This window comes from Boleophthalmus pectinirostris, unplaced genomic scaffold (genome assembly GCF_026225935.1).
Source record: "Boleophthalmus pectinirostris isolate CB_2022bp ecotype Guang Dong unplaced genomic scaffold, ASM2622593v1 HiC_scaffold_14, whole genome shotgun sequence".
In the NCBI taxonomy this organism is placed as follows: Eukaryota; Metazoa; Chordata; class Actinopteri; order Gobiiformes; family Gobiidae; genus Boleophthalmus; species Boleophthalmus pectinirostris.
Window position 1 is genome coordinate 17,971,108 of NW_026571047.1, and position 20,817 is coordinate 17,991,924.

General features: G+C 36.9%; 1 protein-coding gene across 1 annotated transcript in view; it reads right to left on the reverse strand.

The window, feature by feature from the left end:
- LOC110154283 (rho GTPase-activating protein 44-like) overlaps positions 1-20,817 on the reverse strand; it is a 77,372-nt gene that overhangs the window by 28,115 nt on the left and 28,440 nt on the right. Inside the window, 4 exon segments of the mRNA XM_055149976.1 lie at positions 167-278; positions 1,789-1,865; positions 3,806-3,925; positions 5,011-5,050. Coding sequence (XP_055005951.1) covers positions 167-278; positions 1,789-1,865; positions 3,806-3,925; positions 5,011-5,050 — 349 coding nt within the window.

The window sequence follows — 20,817 nt, forward strand, 5'->3', positions numbered from 1 at the left end:
TGCTTTGCTGTCAATGGGAGCAAAATCCACTGGCTTATTGTACTTATACATGGGTTTTAGCTTAGTGGTTATAGGCAACATTTTGTGGACTTTCGACCACCGGATTGATAGAATATTTGGGTTTGGATTGTTAAATGCTATTGCAACAATACTATCTGCTCATCACCTCTGCCAGGTCGTAGAGCGGCTCGATGACGTCTCTCTCGATGGTGAGTTCGAACGTGATGAGCTCCTGGGCCAGTTTGTCCTGCGTGTCTCCACAGAGTTTTAACATCTTCCTACAAACACACAACATTTAGGATTAAAAACTGTACAGAACTACGTATTATACCGGAAATAGAGATTACAGTAAACAAGGCTTTAACTAAATCTAGGGTGAACTAACTCCATAAACCAGGATTGGGTGAATAGTAGTTTTTGCTCTATAAATAAGAATAATCCAGACATTGCTCATTTGGTGGAGAAATATTAGAAACTGATGCAGGAAGCTTTGTCTGGAACCAAAATCACACCAATATAAGACAAAGGACTGGCTTATAGAGCATTTTATTAAAACTAATATCAAAACTAGATGTTCATTTGAGTATACCAAAAAAAACAACACATTCACAGGACAGGAATTAACCTTTCCTGACTAACTTTAAAATGATCTTGAGCTGTATCAGAACAAGTATAAGAGCACACAGACTAGTATACACCCATGGACCACTGTGGAACCTACCTGGATGACTGAGGAATTACACAGATGGCAAGATACAAGGCAATACAAAATGGCAAGATTATACAGGTCCATTATAATAAAAAAGAAAGTATCATGATTTAATGCTGAAATAACATTCTGTTGTCTTGATAAAGAGTGTTTTTAGTATCATCGTAGTATCGGAATGAGAGTCTTCTCCTTAGTATCAAAATAGTGTTTTGAATTTTAGTATCGTAAATCGTAGTATCGTATTTTATTAGTGTTTTTCCTCAGTAAATACTAAATAGTCACTCTGTTGGCTCACTTCCAGCAAGAAAAACAACAACATCAAACCATAACTTCATTATGTTTTCAACTGGGACTGTAGTGTTCATAATATTTCAATTAAAAGGCCTGTATTAGGCTATTTTATGATCCATGTTATAATGTTATTTCCTCATCAAAAACATGCCTTGAGTTATGGTTTGTTTCAATTACACATGTTTAACACACAAATTCTGCACATTTAAGCTGAGTTCTTCTGTTCCACTTTGTGATGTCATGTGCTCCACTGTGTTTTTAAACTCCACACACCTTCACTAGTATTATTTGGCCCTGGAATTTCCAATCTCTACTAAACAAAAAGTAAAAAGTAGCTGTTAACTTCAAAACTACCACGTTATGACATCATATGGTGGAAGAGAGCATTTTGAGGTTTGGGGAGGTAGACAGATTAATTACTCAAACATGTGTGACTGAAACAAAACACAACTCTGGACGTGTTTATGAGAAGGTAACAGCATTCTAACATGGTAATAGAGTAATATAGGACCTTTAAATGTTGCAATTCAGTTACAAAAAATACACTTTTGTTCCACTTTTTGTTCCTACAATTACAAAACAATCAATATCCATAATGAACACATGGTACAGTATGTCCAGCAGCACAGATACAGTATGAGACACGGGTGAATGGTTGCCCGGGTAACGCTTGACAATAACATTCCCTTCCGTGTCAGAGCTTTTCAGGAAAAACAGAGCCACACTTTGGGACTCATCAGTGATTATTTATATGAAAAACTTCAGTGTTTATGTTTGAACGCACTCACCCCAGGAGCGAGTCGTCCCCCAGCACAGCAGACCCCTCCACCATACATTGTGCTAGCGTAGTCAGGGGGAGCTTTTTCTGAGGAGATAAATACATGACAACAGTTACATTTATATGGACAGGTCAAATCTGAATAATTAGAATAGTGAGACAGATCTAAAGAAATCTGACAATCAAAAATATTATGCTATTTTCTGATCTATGTTATACTATAATATTGTTTCCTCATCAGTTGTGTTTGTTTCATTTAAGTTTAACACACAATCCCTGCATATTTAGGCTGAGTCCTTCTCCCAAACAGAAAACACTCTGTTCCACCTTGTGATGTCATGTGGTAATACAGGAAATGCTCCACTGTGTTTTTAAACACCTTGACTAGAACAATTTGGATCATTTCAGCCCCGGAATTTCCCATCTCTATTGAACTAAAGGTAAAAGGTAGTTGTTAACTTAACTTAACTACTGCTTCATGACATCACAAGGTGAAACAGAGCATTTTGAGCTTTGGAGATGTAGAGAAACTAATAATAAAGGATTACTCAAACATATGTGAATGAAACAAAACACAATCTAGGTTTGTTTTTTGAGGAAGTAACAACATTAATTGTAATTTGTCTTCATTGTATTTGGAAGACAAAGTACAATGACTTTTAAAATGACTCTTTCAATCTTTTAACATTTTCTCTTTCATTATTGTCTTTGCCACATCTGTTCGTCCTTTTTTGCATAATCTTCCCAGTCAAAACCAAAAGTTCTGTTCACATTTTTGTTCACATTTCAATACTCGGATTACTCCAGAAATCAGATAATGATAAGATTTTTGTGTGGATGTAAACACAATCATTGTTACTCTCAATTCAGTGCATAATAGTAAAATATGATTCATTAATATTATTTGTTGCTCCCAAACCAGTTTTCCAATTAATTAACGGTTTGAAATCATGTTCTTTAACGCATAAAAACGTGTTCCTTTTTCAATACTGAGTCTCAAAGCAGCAGCTGAAAGTGCCGGATTCAGGATTGTGGATTTTCTGTTTACACATTTCTTCCAAAACACATTGATTATCTCAAAGAATTTGAATGATGCTTTGCAGCAGATGTCATTGACAAACCCTGGGGTGTGATGCTAACTGAAAGCACTACTCTGTTAAAAGCTGTGTTACACAAATTAGACTTTAAACTGAGCTTTGCTTTTTAGCAGTCTGATCAGAAAGAACTGACTTGGTTGGGACTACAACATGTGAAATGATTTGTGGGCTTAAACAAGTCTCTCTAACATAAAATTACTGTCACAAAAAGCTAGCCAACAGTTTTTGTTGAAAATCAAACACCTAAATAGGACCATGAACTAGGGATGTAACAATATCCAAATCTCACGTTACGATATTATCACAATATACAGCTCACAGTACGATATTCATTGTGATATTTTGAAGAGACTAATATAATTGTAGATGGGACAGTTTTTTGCATTTAAAATACCTTGACAAGGTTTTAGTATGAATTATTTCCATCACAATCCCAAGAATTCAAGTAAAAAACATATCTCTTCATGTTGTCTGTGCGGAAAGGTATGTATGTAATTTCCGATGTTCATAAGCTATTGCTACTATAAAACAATGCATTTAAGCAAAGGAACTTGTAATTCGACACATTGTGACAGTCCACGATATTAGTGTGAGAGTTTTACGATCACAATATTTTGGTTATTGTTTTGGTTATTGTTACATCCCTACCATGAACACTTGTGAAAATGTGTTGTTTAAATCCATTTTGTATTTTTTCTTGAGTTTTCATTTTCGGCTGTGTGTACATTGTGTCACTCATGGTAACCGCTGAACGTTCTGCTAATAGAGATGCATACAGAACATAATAAAATTCTATAACTTGAAAATAATAATAATTTTAATGTGGTTTATGTGTGAATGCGCCCTAAGTGAGACACTAAACTCCTCTTATCGTTCTTATGTCTTATCTATTGTCATGCGTAATCCCATTGTCCCTGCTTTGCTCCTCACCGATGGAGATCTGACAGACTTCTTCTCCACATCCACGCCCTGCTGTCCCTGCAGACACGCCGTCAGCTTCTTGTGAGTGCTGTGGGAGACCTGCTTCACCAGCTCCAGACGCTTCTCCACCTGAGCCACAGGGGGCAATAAACACCACTCTCAATACACATTACAATACATTATACTACAGTGGATTACAGGATAAGGTTAGGACAGCTTTATTTATGTTAAAGATGCACTATGTTACTTTTCTGGTGTTATTGGCTATGTTATTACTTTGCCTGAAATGTTTAAAAGTATGGCATTAAATGTATTATATCCTGCATTAATTCAGTTACATTTTTTTTTTTTTTTTTGCTATACCAAAAATACATTGAAAAACATCTAATTTCTAAGTGGGGTCGCTTCTGAAAAAGTCTGACCCATAATTTGGCTTGTTGGCTTCACCTTGTCACCAAGCAGATAGGTAAGTGAAATGAATATGTTAGGCAAAACAATAACATATTCATGGAGACAAGTAGGTGGTGGACACTCCAGGAAAGCTACATAGTGCACCTTTAAACTGAAAATGAGGAAATCGTTGTGCATATTTTGCTCTGTGGTTGGATAAGTGGGATAATGTTCCTGCCAGAATAATTTATCATGTTCAGTGTTATTGGCTTCTCTAATTCAAATTAAATAAACCAATATAAGAATTGCTCCATTCCTCTTTATGTGGTATTCCTAAATTTAAAAGCAACTACTATCAAAGTACCTGTGATTTCTTAGGTGTGGATTATGTCATATTTGCAAATGAACTGAGAACAGGCTAACACAGGCAATGAAGCCACGGGGGAGAAACAGTCGAGCAGATAAAAACTTAACAGCTGTGGGCTACTGGGAACAAAACTACATGACACCCTCTGCAACTGCTGTACTTACAAGATTTTTCTTTCTAACCAATATTTAAATTTCTTAACTGGCTTGCCGAAATATTACATTTTTGTGTAACTGTAATGATCTATTTTACTCTATTTTAGATTACTTAAGCCATACCGACACTTGTTTTCAGAAGTGTACATTAGTTTTATTAATACACTGTGTATCTGGGAACTAATTTAAAGCACTGCAACCCAGATTATTATATTGGACATAAATATGGATGTGAGCAATGGCCACATAATGGGACATTTTACATGAGAAATACAAGTCACATTAATTCCTTATGATCTTACCTGTAGTAGATCTTCACTCAGTACTTCTGTTTTTTCTGCCCTGGAAAACACAGAAAAAAATTCCACAGTCAATTGAGGACATAACTTCTTCTAAACAACACGTGGCTCGGGGAATGGGAATAGGAACAACCTGTCACGTGATTACCTTTCTTTTACTATTACAGTAAAATTGTAAAACAAGTTTCAGGTTTTCTGAGAATTTGAAACATGGATTTAAAGGGATGTACAATTGTACAGTGGTTAGTGCACTCATACAACATGTTTTGACTGCCAGTGACTAGCATATGTCATCACATGCCATTATTAGAAGCAAGATGCATGAACCAACTGAATGAAATTAAAATAAGGGTTATTCTTTATCAGCGTTACACCTTAATCAGCGTTAATATCACATATTTATAACAAGCCTTTCATTCATAATGAATCACTCTTAATAAACAATTAATACATATAATTGTTCAGTATGAATTTAATATTTCTTCATGCTTTATTGAAGGTAATATAGTGATTATTGTGCGACAAAAATCTGTGTTTTCTTTTTTTCTATTATATACCAAATGCTACTTATCATGCGAGTTAAACTGTAAATGCCATTACACAACACAGGACAGATTATGGTATTTTAATTGCCTCCAGATCTTCTCCATTGTCCAGGAGTTTATTCACTGCAGGCCATGCTTTGTTACATAAAACATATTATATTGACTGACTCACTGCTAGACCTCCAGGCTGGGATCTACTGAAAAGGCTGTAAATGCAATGTAAAAGGACACTGATGCCTTGAGCAACAGAGATCGAAAAGACTAAAAAATCAATGTGGATATTACAACTGGCCTGTTTATAAGGGTATATAAAGGATTATTGGAAAAACAGATGAAAGTTACAATTACACAGAGCTGTTTTATGGCAAGCTGTTAAAGTATATGAGCTTCAAAACAATCGTCATATGTGACAATACTTTGAACCTAAACAAACTAAAGTGACACTTCCACCCCTGCGCTCTTCACATACCACAGATTTTACAAAGTTTACAGCCTGAACCTGCTACAGTCTTACTCTCAGTATCTCAGTGACATGAATGAATGAAATGCAGCTCCTTAAGACTCCAGGGTAATCTTCAGGTAAACCTCTTAGCCAGGTGATAAGCCACAATGTAAAGAGGAAGTAGATGCTTTGTTTGCATACACTGGGTTTACAACCTATCCTGGACTTATATATGTGTGTCTGACTATAGGACATACACGTAACTAAACAATAATAATCCAACTTGTATGTAATGTAAATTAGGTGACATGGCTAGAATTAGAACACCTCACTAAACCACAAAATACAATAGTATACATAGTTTGTAAGAAGATACTAGGGCTGGTCTTTCTAACAAGGGGAGCTCTTTACATTCTCATTCTTATCTTATGCTCTAATTTAAGAAATTGTAAATTGCTTAATCCTGCTTTGCAAGAACTTGCACTCTTGCATTAAAAATAAACAAATTCTTTTGTTATATAAACCCCATTCAATATTTAAATTAACAGGTCAAAAACACACAGTCAGCATTTTTGCCAACCACAAACGTCTGTGGCATAGACTCACAGTACACAAATTTCCCACAATCAGTTCTGTATGCAAATGAAGTACGAGCCAGTGTTAACATGACAAATGCCCTAAAAACACCATACATCAACTTAACAATATTATCACCCCAAAATCTATGACATTGCTTTGAGACAAGTTTATACTACTTTACATGTGCATATTTTAAAAGAACACAACTTTGATCCAACTGATAAAACTGCTGAGTAGGAACAGGTTTCAATCAATCAATCAAGGTGAAACTGCAAAACAAAATCTTAACTTTCCTGTCAAACATTGCTCAATAGGACAGCTGAAGTAATGTCATAATGCCATACAGTTACAGACTTTTAACTATGCCGATAACCCCAAATCAGCAGTAAATAATCAGGTATGTTTAAAAAGCTATAAGCACTCATAGCCTAGTGTTTACACAAGACGCTATAGCTACAGTAAAGAACTAAAGCTGTACAGTCCAGTATTGGTCTAACAAAGTGGACTTACGGAGCCAGGCTGTTCCTACGCAAGGCTCTAGTCCTGCTGATGGTGAGTTTTCTCTTCCACATCCCACCAGGAAAAGAAAGGAAGCCACCTGTTCTCATGAGGGCTCCCGTACAGTAAAGAGCCAAGACAGGAACACATGAGGGGAGAGAGAGAGAAAGAGGGAAAGAGAGAGAGGGAGAGGGAGAGGGGGAAGAGGGGAGGGGCTGGTATGAGACTTGACTATCTGGTCTTTTCACTCATCACCCACCAACTCTCACCACAGCCAAGAATTCAACCGTCAACCTGTGAATGCAACGCAAATGAAAAACAACTAGAGAATAGACTACTACTACTGTAGTAAGTGGTATGTGGTATGTTCTTGACTGTATTAACTTTTAACTAACCCGCACATTTTCCTTAATAAAACGTTATATTAAAAGGACCCAAATTACACAATCTTCTGATCTATGTTTTACTGAACTAAAGGTAAATATAGCTGTTGAAAACTCTTGAAAACTACCACTACCTGACCTCACAAGCTTGGAGATGTAGACGGACCAAAATAAAGGCTCAAACAAACAATATGACATGGCTCAAAGCTCACATGCATAACATAGGACTTTTAATGTGATTTGAGCCTCAGTTATTCAGACAGAACCAGAACAACAGAATCCAAATCTTGCTTTTAATAATAAGAGACTCAAAACACACGTCTGCATAATGCTCTTCCAATGCATTTGTTCCCAATGACTTCAACATGAGCCCAGATTTCACGGCTCACTGACTGTATTTGTGAAGGGAAAGTCTTTAATGAGCAGGTCCCCTTTAGTCAACAACATCACTCCAACAGACAGCAGCCCCCTCCCTCCTCCTCTACACATGTTTGTGCTCTCTCCATGAACAAACAAACAATGCTAAACAAACACAGATAATCTTCCACCTAATACTGACATTACCTTGAGTTACCTGTAGACATTGCTGTAACATCTGCATAATATTCAAATACACAGAGGTTGTGATATGCAGAGTTGCCAGCAGGAGGCAAAATAGTGCTGTTACATTATTCATGGGCATTAGATGGGAATTTGATTTGACATACTGTACCTGCAGCAATGGATTATGTTGTCCAATAGGCAGGGATATGAGTTTTCTATACTGTAAACTACAATGTTTTGATATACAGAAACAGTAGAGCAGTACAGCAGTGCAGCTAAAGAGAGAAAAATACCTATGTTACCATACCAAAAAGAAACAACAATATTTCACAAAATGACTACACAATAGTGGAAACCTTTATTTATACTATCTAATATTAGATTGCCATTCCTCTTATTTATGACCACAGGTGCATTATGTAATTTTTTGGTTGAGGGTCCATCACCTTCTTGTTTCTAGGGAAATGCCATCACTCTGCCAGGAATATTTCATAGTATGACATTAGAGAGCTATACCTTACGTGCGTTAAATTACAGGTGTTTTTATTTAGCTTAAAAATATCTACAAAAACTGGTATTCTGACTGACAGAGTTGCCTAATCACCGATCTGACCTGTAACTTGGTCTGGTTTGGTCTCTATGATGATGAAAAGACTTACTGTGAAAAACAAAGCAATGACATCTCCATGGAGAAGAGCATTTGACAGACCACCAGAAAGGTTACAAAATGCACCTTTAATGAAAAAAAATCTGAACGATAAAGTTAAAGTAACAAACAGCCAAATAAAAAGCGTTATACTTTCAGTTTTTTGTGGACTATAGATTAAACTGAAATCCCAGATTATTCTTTATTAGTTTTTATGATTATATTGTGACCTTTAATCAGGATTATTCAAAAAACTATTTTGACAGGTCAGGTCTGTGGAGATGCAAGCCCACTTACAGTAAGAACACATGCTTTTCTCTGTGCTATAAAAACATCCAAAATGATAAACATGCAAACATGTTTCTATTTAAAGGTGCACACTGCGTAACATTTCTAGTGGAGGGTCAGCCACCTAATGCAAATGTTGCTTTGTCTAGAATCTTCCACAGTATAGATGAAATTATCAATCGCAAGGGAGACAAGCAGGTTACTAAACCACATTAACATTCAGACCTGTGAAGTGTCTATCCTATTCAAAGAGAAGGAATTATTATATTTCTGAGCATTAGAAACACCCATAATAAACACTAGATGGAAATGTTTAAAGTCATATCATGGAACATTCCAAGCAAAGTTATACACATCTCCATGGAGACAAGCAGGTCGTGGACCCACTACCGCAGATGTTGCGCTGTGCACCTTTCTGTCTATTTTTATGGCTGAAAAGTTACATGGTGGAGCATTAACGATGATTTTTCTTTACTGCACTACCTTTCCATCTGTATAACTTATCAAAATGCAAGATTTAAAGATATCGCCTACTATTTCAAAGAAAAACAGGCTTTCCAAATTAGTCTTATTCTTGAGTGAGACTGAACATGCGTCAGAGCCTTCTCCAAACACGGACCACGTCAGAGTCTCTAAAATCACAGCTCCTCTGTTTCACTGCAGCATCAGCTCCTGTCGTCACCCGGGATTCCCACCGGAGAACAGGAAGTGGGTGGGGCCAGTGAGTAACAGGAGTGGGAGAGCTGACAATAGAAGAAAAGATGGCGCTGAGCCTGGAGTCAGTTGATTAATCTTTGTGAGACATTTCCAAAAAGAAGACAGCACTATTAGCAGTGTTAGACAGTGGGTGTATAATGGCTTAATTCACAGTTTTCTCCCTGGTTAGTTTCATATATTTTAAAAGGCCAAGCACACTTTAAATGGCAGAGGAGTCTTGGTGCATTGTGACCTTTTAGTGAATGGAAGAACCATCCAATTTTCAAATTTATATAAGATATTATGTATCTAGACTCTTTTTAACAATACAGTCAACATTATTACACATTTTAAAGAGCTTCAAAAGTTCTGGTTATGACATCCAAGATAATATCCTCCAGATTTTTACAAGTATAGCAAGTAATGAGGCAAGCAAAAACTATAGACCAGTAAAGCCAGCTGTAAGGTTCACACATTACAGACATTACAGACAAACAGACATTACAGAACCATTTGCAGTTAGCATATTTTGAAAATGGTAAAGCATAAGGCATACAGTTAAAGCTTATACATGTGATAGTCGTACATTGTAAAGCTAAAAAAGAGATATCCTTCCATACAGGCACAGTACCATCTCAGAGTCACCAGTACAGAAAAAAGAAAAGCTTTATAAATCTAAGTATTAAACTGATCTCTGATTGATGAAGTAACGTGGGCATTAATCTCACTTTCTATATGTAGGCAACTAATTATGTAACTATTATGTCTTCAAAGTTGCACTGCATAACTTGATGGTCAATGGTACTTACTTCTCCATGGAGATTATTGCTTTGCCTGAAATATTCATTAGTATGACTTTAAACATTTTCATCTTGCATTTATTCATTGTGGGTGTTTCTATTGCTCAAAAATACCATAATTCTTTCTGTGAATAGGGGCGACTCTCCACAGATCTTTAACTTCTTGGGTTCTTTTTAAAGACAATACAGTAAATTGTATTTACCTTGTTGACATGTTTCGGATGCTGCTGCTGCATCTTCAGAACTGTCATCTGTGTTGGGGGTGACGTGTCGTATATCAGCTGTTGTTACTTTCTGTAGGCGTGGTCAGCCTGATGGACCTGGCAGGTTGCTCAGACTGACCACGCCTCCCGTCGCCCGGTGTTCTCTGGAGGAGGGTGTCCCAGGTGTGTGAAAAGAGGAACGCTCAGTCATCACAGTTAATGCTGTCCATGCCTCGTTTCCTGATTTCAATGGCCTCCCTCATTCAGTGTTTGAACTTGTTGTTTTCTGATCCAGTGACCCGAGCCCCTTCCCAATCTGTAATGTAGTTATTTCTTTTACAGTTGTATGGTGATATGGCGGATTCTAGGTTTTCCTGTTTGGCTTTGTCTTTTTGTGTTCTGGTGAGTCTCCCTGATGTTTCCTTTTCGCATTCCTTTTGGTAATCCTTTTATCTTTTCAGACGTGGGACACTGTCCTCCAGAGAGCACCGGGCGACGGGAGGTGTGGTCAGTGTGAGCGACCTGCCAGGTCCATCAGGCTGACGACACCTAAAGCAAGTAGCAACAGCTGATATATGACACATCACCACCAACACGGGTTCTGTAGGTTCTGAAGATGGCTTGCAGCAGCAGCCAAAACATGTCAACAAGGTTAATATACCATACTGTATTGTCTTTAAAAAGAACCTTTAAAAGGTAAAGTACATAAGAAGACAAAATGAACATCTTTGGCTCTCCACAGATCTGAATTTTAATGTAGCGTAGTGCTATAACCTGCTTGTGTTCCTTGTGATAAATAGGTTTAATCTGTACTGTGGAACATTCTAGACAAAGCAATAACATTTCCATGGAGACAAGCAGGTGGCAGACCCTCCATTAGAAATATTACACAGTGCACCTTTAAGAAGCTATAAGGAATACATGCAATCTGTTAAAGTGGTCAGTTGCCACTCATGAAGTATATCTGTGGCTGTTTGACAATACAAAGAAATAAGAATTACTGCGTAGATCGTACGTGAATCAATATTTATGGGAATTTGTGAATCTTACATCATTTGAAATAAATACAATAGTACCACCCTCTCTTGCATGCCTTAAGAGATGCTACTGTTATTTTATTCACAATTCCTACAGATGTGAATGAACCCTTGAGTCATATTTTAGTAAAAGCAACACAATATGACAAGCCAGCATTCATAAACTGGTAAAAATTTCTTCTCTTTCTTTCTTATTATTCTTGTTTTTCTGACTTCTCTGAACCTGGGCATCTCTCACTACAGGAGCTCCAATCAACCTGGCCTCACTCTGTGTCTACAGTCGGCAGGAGAAGAGAAAGACCCCCCTTTTGTCTGCTCTAATATATTCATTAAATGTTGGCAGACCGGGCACTTTATTGGAGCGAGCAGCGGGAAAACAATGAAAAGATATGTCATGTAATATTCTATAAGCCTGCAGGATACAGCGCAGTCTCAATGTGCATGATGGAGATATAAAAATGGAAACTGGAAAATTAAATCCCATCAAAGGTACTTAAAAAAAACAAGCGAATACATTACTTTTTAGTAGGGTTTGGAAACATTTTTTTAATAAATCTATACTACACATTTCTCTTTTATTTTAAGCGTCCATAATTCACTATTTTCTCATCTATGTTATAATGTTGTTTCCTCATCGTAAACATAACGAGTTTTATTTTGTTTCATTCACACATGTTTAACACACAAACCCTGCATATTTATACATACGTACAGAAGACACTTTATTCCACCTTGTGATGTCATGTGGTAATCCAGGAAGAGCTCCACTGTGTTTTTAAACTCCATACACCATACACCATTCACTAGAATAATTTGGATAATTTCATCCCTGGAAATACCCATCAAAAAGTAATTCTTAAATTCACTATTAAGTTGAAAAAAACTATTGTTTCAAGACATTACAAGGTGAAACAGAGCTTTTTGAGCTTTGTAGACAGAAAAAAAAAAAAAAAGGTTACTCAAACATGTGTAAATGAAACAAAACACAACTCTGAGTAGGGCTGCTTAATTATGGAAAAAATCATTATCACGATTATTTTGGTCAATACTGAAATCACAATTATTCACGATTATTTTTTAGTTACACGATGCATTTATTTACCATTTCTCTCTCTCTCAAAAAACAAAACAAAACTCACTTTGTTATTATTAACGTACACAAAACTTTCAAACTGAAAATAAACATACCTTAACATAATAAACGTACCTTTTATGTCAGTTTTATGATGTATAAAACATAAAATGAATAAAATATACTTTGAATATGAAATAAGGCATAGAAACACATTAATGTATTTGTGTTCTACAATCTCTATATTTAAAAAATAAAATAAATATACTTATTTCTATAAGAAATATCCCAAAATAATCTTTGTTAAGCTTTAATAGTCCTGTCCTTAATAGTTTCAACTCAATTATATGAGTTTGGAGATTGTTTGACACACAAATGGAAATTGCGATCAGAATTCACTTAATTGCAAAGCCTTAACTCCAGGCATGCTTTGGATGAAGTAAGAACGTTCTAACATAGATTAAAGTTCACAAGAGTCAGTTTTGCACAACGTGGGACCTTAAAGTATTTTACATCACCACCTTTTTTTCTGAATGAACATTTTGATGTCATGCCAAATTATTTTAATGATGTCTCCAGTCAAATAAGTTATTTTTGGTGGCTGAAGTTTGTTAGCAAATTATAAAAAAAAAAATCACAGTATATGGTATACAGTCAATAACATAATAAACCCCATGTAGTTTATAAAGCACTACAGCCCAAAAAATGTACTCACAATATTATGGAAAATAATCTGCTATCTACTATCACTCTTTCTAATTGGTTACTTCCACCTCATGTGAAGAAAGATGATTCAAGGGCATTGAAAAAAACCACACAGTCCAGGTGAAGCCAGATTACCCAGCATGCCTTTCTTCGCCAAAACTAGGGGGGAGGCGGGTGTTGCCATGGCAGCGGGTGACAAAGCAGTGGGATGGATCAAACCCTGAAGTGAGGCGGGCATGTGAAGATGAATGAGGAGAGAAAGTGCACTCATTGTTTTAATGGGAGGAGATTGGAGCACTGCTGGTGGTACGGGCCGATCATTTGTCACTACAGGACCACCAAGCACAGTCTACGATCTCTATCTATGAGTCTTTCACCTAAATACAAACCAGAGCTGCATTTCAAGGTCATCAGAATCACTATAGTCTCGCTGCATGGGTGAAAGCAGGAGGCAGGACAGAGACCAGTGAGATGATTGCTCAAAGAGTTATGGTTTTGTGTGTAAAAATGACAGCACAGGAAGAGCAGTACACAGAGGTGATGTTTTGATAAAGTAAATGGGAATCACAGAACTGTCTCCCAATGGTTAATAGACTGTAAATCCCAGGTTTGAACTCAAAATAGAAAATTATAGAGTTAAACAAAAAGAAACAAGGTACAAATTATTTGCCTGGTGATTTTATTTTATTTTACTTATCGTGTGTAAAAATGACAGCTCAGGAATAGGAGTACACAGGGGTGATGTTTTAATTTAGAAAATGGGAATCACAATTTGGAATATGGAGCTCAGCTGAAGTAGAATTGTCTCCCAATGGAGAGAATAGACTGTAAATCCTAAATTTGAACTCAAAATAGGAAATTATAGAGTAAAATAAAAGTTACAATGTAAAAACTATTTGTCTAGTGATCATTTTTTTTAACTTTATTTTTATTTTTTTGCAGGCAAATAAAAAGAGATCATTGTTGTTCTTTATCTTGCTATATTGATAACATATTTATTTAATTACAGGTTTCAAACAGTAATGTAAAAACTACTATTTTTTCAGATGTAGAGCTATGGTTTTGTATGTAAAAAAGACAGCACAGGAACAGCAGTACATAGGGCTGATGTTTTGATAAAGTAAATACTGCAGCTCAGCCAAAGAACTGTTTCTCAATAGTGAATAGACTGTAAATCTCAGGTTTCAGCTCAAATTTGTAAACAACTAATATTAAATTACTGAGTTAAGCAAAAGACTCAGTGTAATAATTTGTTCAGAGATGCATTTTGACTTTATCCATTTTAGCTGCAAATATATATATTTCAGCAAACAAATAAAAATGGATCATATGTGTTCTTTACCTCACTATATTACCAAATAGCTTCAGATGCCAGTTACCAATCTTACATAGTTACAGTACCTGACAAAAGTCTTGTCACTTATCCATTTTTTTGAAACAAAAGCTTATAACCTGACTTTAAATTAATCGATTGGTTTTAGAAATGTCTCATATGAAAGCTAAAACCCTCCCAAATTATGCTCAATATACTAAAATAAATTTGCTTCACTGAAGAAAGATTGATCATTTAATGAACACAGAAAGGTCAGATTTTGGCAAGACAAAAGTTTTATCGCCTACAGAAAATTGAACAAATAATTTACTTCAAATACAAAAATATGTTGCATAACGTCAGTGAATTGAGTAGTGGTGCTGTGAGATCCATATTTAATATCTTGTATGACTTCCATGAGCTTGAAGGACTGCATCCATGCGGTTCGACAATGATTCATACAATTTGTTGATGAAGTCATCAGGAATAGCAAAGAAAGCAGTCTTACATGCCTCCCAGAGTTCATCAAGATTCTTTGGTTTTGCCTTCCATGTTTCCTCTTTCATTCTACCCCAGACATGCTCAATGATGTTCATGTCTGGTGACTGGGCTGGCCAGTCCTGGAGCACCTTGATCTTCTTCGCCTTGAGAAACTTTGATGTAGAGATAGAAGTATGCGATGGAGCACCATCCTGCTGCAAAATTTGACCCCTTTTATGGTTGGGAATGTAAGAGGTAGCTAATACTTCTTGATATTTTAGTCTATTGATATTGCCTTCCACCCTGCAAATGTCTCGCACACCCCCATACTGGATGGAACCCCAGACCATGATTTTTTTGCCACCAAACTTAACTGTTTTCTGGGTGAATCTTGGATCCATGCGGGCTCCAGTAGGTCTCCTGCAATATTTGCAGCGGCTGTGATGTAATTCAACTGAGGATTCATCTGAGAAATCCACCTTCTGCCACTTTTCCAGTGTCCATCCTTTTAGCAGGCTGTGGGCCTTGGCAAATGCCACACGGTTTTTTAATTGCCTTTTGTTTAGTGCTGGTTTCTGTGCACTGATTCGACCATGGAGGTCATTTCGAGACAGAATTCTACAAACTGTCTGGTTGACACAGGGACTTGAGGTGACCGGGCCTGGTGGAGCTCTGCTGCAGTGGAAAAGGGGCTGGCCTTGGATTTTTGAATCAACAAACGGTCCTCCCGAGCAGTTGTCTTGCGGGGTCTGCCGGACCTGGGCTTGTCAAAAACATCTCCAGTCATTTCAGATCTTTTTCTTATTCTTTGTACTTGACGCTGAGACACATTGAAGGTGTCAGCCACCTCAGCAGTGGATCTGGTCTTCAGCCTCTTGATAATTAATGCTTTGGTCTCAGGGTGCATATTAGGCATGTTGTCAGAGGTCAAGTTACAGTTGATGTGAAGGTCTGGTGTGCTGGGGTTCTTTTTATACACACTCACTAATTGATTGATCAGTAACTGATCACAGGTGAGGCTGTAATCTAGGATTGGGTGCATCATATGACAAGGCGACAAGACTTTTGTCTTGCCAAAATCTGACCTTTCTGTGTTCATTAAATGATCAATCTTTCTTCAGTGAAGCAAATTTATTTTAGTATATTGAGCATAATTTGGGAGGGTTTTAGCTTTCATATGAGACATTTCTAAAACCAATCGATTAATTTAAAGTCAGGTTATAAGATTTTGTTTCTACAAAATGGATAAGCGACAAGACTTTTGTCAGGGACTGTATAAACTGGAGGACTAGCTTTTGTCAAGAAAACTATTATAGCAAAGGATATGAAAAGACAACAAATATTTTTTTACGAAGTTACACAACAGGAAGCAACTCAGGAAATAGGCAGCATGCCAAACAAAATGCCAACCTATAGGACAAGGAATATAAGATGGGAGGGACAGACTTACAAATGATCAATGTATTATGCCAAACAATGCTAAGCACCTTCACAAGCACAATCAGAGATGAGCTCTACACACATTCATTTAGATATGGATGAGAGGTAGACCACTGATAATTACACAGAAAGACTGAACGACCTAATCAACATTGACAGATATGTTCTGCCTATCTGATGAAATATAATAAAAAACATTTGATCTTCTAAAATGTGTAGGAGTTGTTGTTGTCTAACCTTATTTAGAGACTTAAAATTAAATTGAAAAACTATATCATGACTGAATTGTTTACTATCTAAAATTAAGTATTAGACTGATTTGGTTCCTTTCAAAACATCCAACCCAATCCTGAGCTCACAGATTCCCACAACAGTGTAATCTTCTCCGTCAGCAATTAGACTGTAATTGTAATACTTTATTGCAACGCACAACTCCGTCACAAATGTCTCTGAGCAATTACGTCTTTATTATCACCATAAAGCTCTGGTTCAGTCATAGTAAATCCTGAAAGCACCAAACTGATCGTGTAAACTGTCCCAATGCATAAATCTGTATTAGTAGATATACTAAACTAGACCATTTATGACATAGTGGAGAAAATATCCAACGAATGAGATTCTATAACTCTGTTCTATGCATTAAATACTGTGTATTACATGAAGTTTAACCCAGACAGTTGTTTCTCTCTCAGAGTGCAACATTAAATTAAGGACTAAGTAGGCAGTTAATTTTGAAACACCTTCACTAACACTAAGGAAGAAGTAGTAATAATAGTACTAGTATTTGTAGCAGTAGCTTTGTAGTAATAGTAACTGTTGTAATAGTTAAAGTACTAGGGGTGATATATAATTATTCCAGTGTTGGTATCGGGCAATACTCGATAAAGATATTCAATACTGACATTTTTTGCATTGCCCCATTCTCTGTGTGCCCCTTTTGAATAGACTAATGTGTTAAAATGTATATATATGGCTGTATGTTTACTGAAATATGTAACACATTATTTCATATCCCAGTAAAATACATTTTATTTTTCATGAGAAATGTTAATTTTTGATCATTACTTCAATATAAGATACATTTGTGGGTAAATATTGGTATCAATTAATTCTGAAACATCTTCACATTCCTCATTTTCATAAATCATTATTATTAGTAGTAGCAGTAGTAGTAGTAGAAGCAGCAGTAGCAGTAGCAGCAGTAGTAGTAATACCAGCAGTAGCAGCATTGTAGTAGTAGTAGTAGTAACAGTAGTAGTAAAAATACAACATTTCCTTTAGAAACACAATTACTTTAGTACTAATTTAAAGCTCCTTTCACCATTACAGACTTTCCTATCCAATAACTGTTTTTAGCGACACTTGTTAACAGGATCTCTCCGCTCCACCTACAACAAAACAAGACACAAAACACTGAACAAGTCCTCTTCCAAAAGACGGTCCAATCAGAATGCAGCTCACATCCCACTGTTGGAATTGTCCAGTCCTGGCCCAGCTCTCCGGGGACCTGGCTGCTTCTCTCAAGGAGGCTCTAAATCCCCTCTGCTCTTCTCATACAAGCACAATGAAAAAGGGTTGACTCATTCCACATTCACTGGCTGTACCTCGGCAGCCCGGTTGGCCCTCGCGATTGACAAGGCAACAAAACACGGAGAATAACATTGCACCAATAAAGATCCACTCTTCACTCAGGGACAATTGGATGCAGGGTGGAAGGAGCTCAAGCAAAAGTTATGGGCAGTAAATAGTTGAAAATATAAAGGGGAAAGGATGTCAACATATTTGCATTCAATTTGATGTAAAAGTTTCAGAGATGCAAAGTAGGCAGGAGTGACCTTGAGAGAAAGTAAAATGGTTCAATAAATAATTCAGTGCCCCTAAAAAATTCGACAACTCCAGTTTTGTGATGAAGAGAGGCAAGTGCACTAAAATGAAAACTAATTATTGAAACTGTAGCACAAAAGAGCAATATCTGACTTGAGTTTAACAAATTTTTGCACAATTGATAACAGTAGCCCAAACCAGAATGACCTCTGACCTCACAGTATTATTTACATGTCTTTACACAGCTGGGGCAGACAAGAAAAATGGCAACCTTCTTCCAATGTTTTCCATTTGGAGTAACTACAGCGTTGGCCTGGTGACTGCATTTTGATGACTGCACCAAGCTAATTATGAATTGGATCACATTTCTTCACATTCAGTGGTGTAGTGGGGATTTTTTAAGTGGGCGTACGTGAATCCTGACTGAACCAGGAGGATTAAACCAGGACTAAACCAGGACTGCACCAGGACTGAACCAAGATTGAACCAGGACTGAACCAGGACTAAACCAGGTCTAACCCATGTCTATACCAGGACTACACCAGGTCTAAATCAGGACTAAACCAGGACTAATCTAGGACTTGACACTCAGAGAGAGAACCCCAAGCCCTCGGAGCAGGGTGTCCGCAAAGCGCGATCTGGCTGCGCTTAGCTCTGTGAGGCGGGGAGCTCTGCGCCGGTCCTTTCACCTGCGGTCACCTGACGGTCTACGCTGGCGCACCTCCAGACTCATCCCGACACTCAGACGTGGTTTAGTTCTGGTTTAGACATGGTTTAGTCCTGATTCAGTCCTGGTCCCCTCATGTCTCAGGTCACTTTAGGACAGTACTGGAGATATCATGAGCCTATGCAGATTGTTTTCACCATTGCCAATAGCTCCGATTTGACATTTAAGTTGTAGCTATGTTATATTTGTTATTTTTTTATATCTCATGTAGTGAGAAGTGGGTGAACGGTGTACCCCTGTGTACCACGCCCACTACACCCCTGTTCACATTTAGAAAAAAGTTTAAAGATACAAACATACAAAGATATTTAGTCTATATGAATGCATTTATTTGCACTAGTATATTCTGTTTTGTTTTTTTTTCTTTTTTTTTGTGAAACATACTAGGGATGTAACAATGTCCAAATCTCATGATACGATATTATCACAATATGCATCGCACAGTATGATACTTACTGAAATATTTTGAGGAGACGAATATAATTGTAAGATAGGATACGTTTCTGCTTTCAAAATACCTTGACAAGATTTTAGTGTGAATTATTTCCATCATAATCTCAAGAATTCAAGTAAAAAACATATCTCTTCATGTTGTCTGTGCTGAAATGAATCATGGGATATGTAGTTCCCCATGTTTATAAGGCGCTGCTACTGTAAAACCATGCATTTAAGCAAAGGAACTTGTAATTCGATATTTTGTGACAGCCCACGATATTATTGTAAGACTTTTGACGACTTTTCGGTTATTGTTACATCCTTATCAGATACTAATAGATACTGAAAGTGTGAAACATTGAAATAGAGATTTGAGCTGGTACTACTGACACAAAAAAATATAAATGCCACATGGTAACATCAAATAAATTGCTCTAATTAAGTGGAATATACTGTAAAATACTGTAAATAAAAGAAACATTTTTTATCTTTACTGTGGTATTGAAATCAGTAGCAAGTATTACAACTCCCATAGTGTCAAAAAGTCAAATCAAGTCAATTCAACATATGGACAGAATGAAATGTAGGTATGGTCTTGATTATATGTACAGTAAACCCCTCTGAGCCAGTACACTAAATGACAGATTACTTGAACATCCCTGCAGGTGTTGTGGTGAACATCTGCTAAAATGGCTGCACTTGATCTAGACCCAGACTTGCTGTATTTTTGTACCTCGGCCAGGACCACCACCACCCCTCCCCACCCATCTGCATCATCCAAATCTCCCAACAACACAACTTGGACTCAAGCCAAGGATGAGCTAAGCCTTGGTCCTGCATATTTGGCAAACTCAGACTTCATTCATTGCATCTACTCATCCTATTATATTGATGCTTTTCACAGCCTCCTTCATAACCGCTTTCGTCACTTATAACAGGGAAACACTCAGAGATCTGGCAGAAAAAATGTAAATTGGAAACTAGAAGTACTGGGATGGGGGCCGAATATCCTGCCAAGTTCTCATCCTCCTTAACAATTACAATGAATGACTAACAGAGAAGAGGAGGGATAGACATGACACCCAGAAAGTTGGATTAAAGTTTGAAAAGTAAACTGCAAAAAGCTTTTATTTTGTGTTGGCAAATAATCAGAGA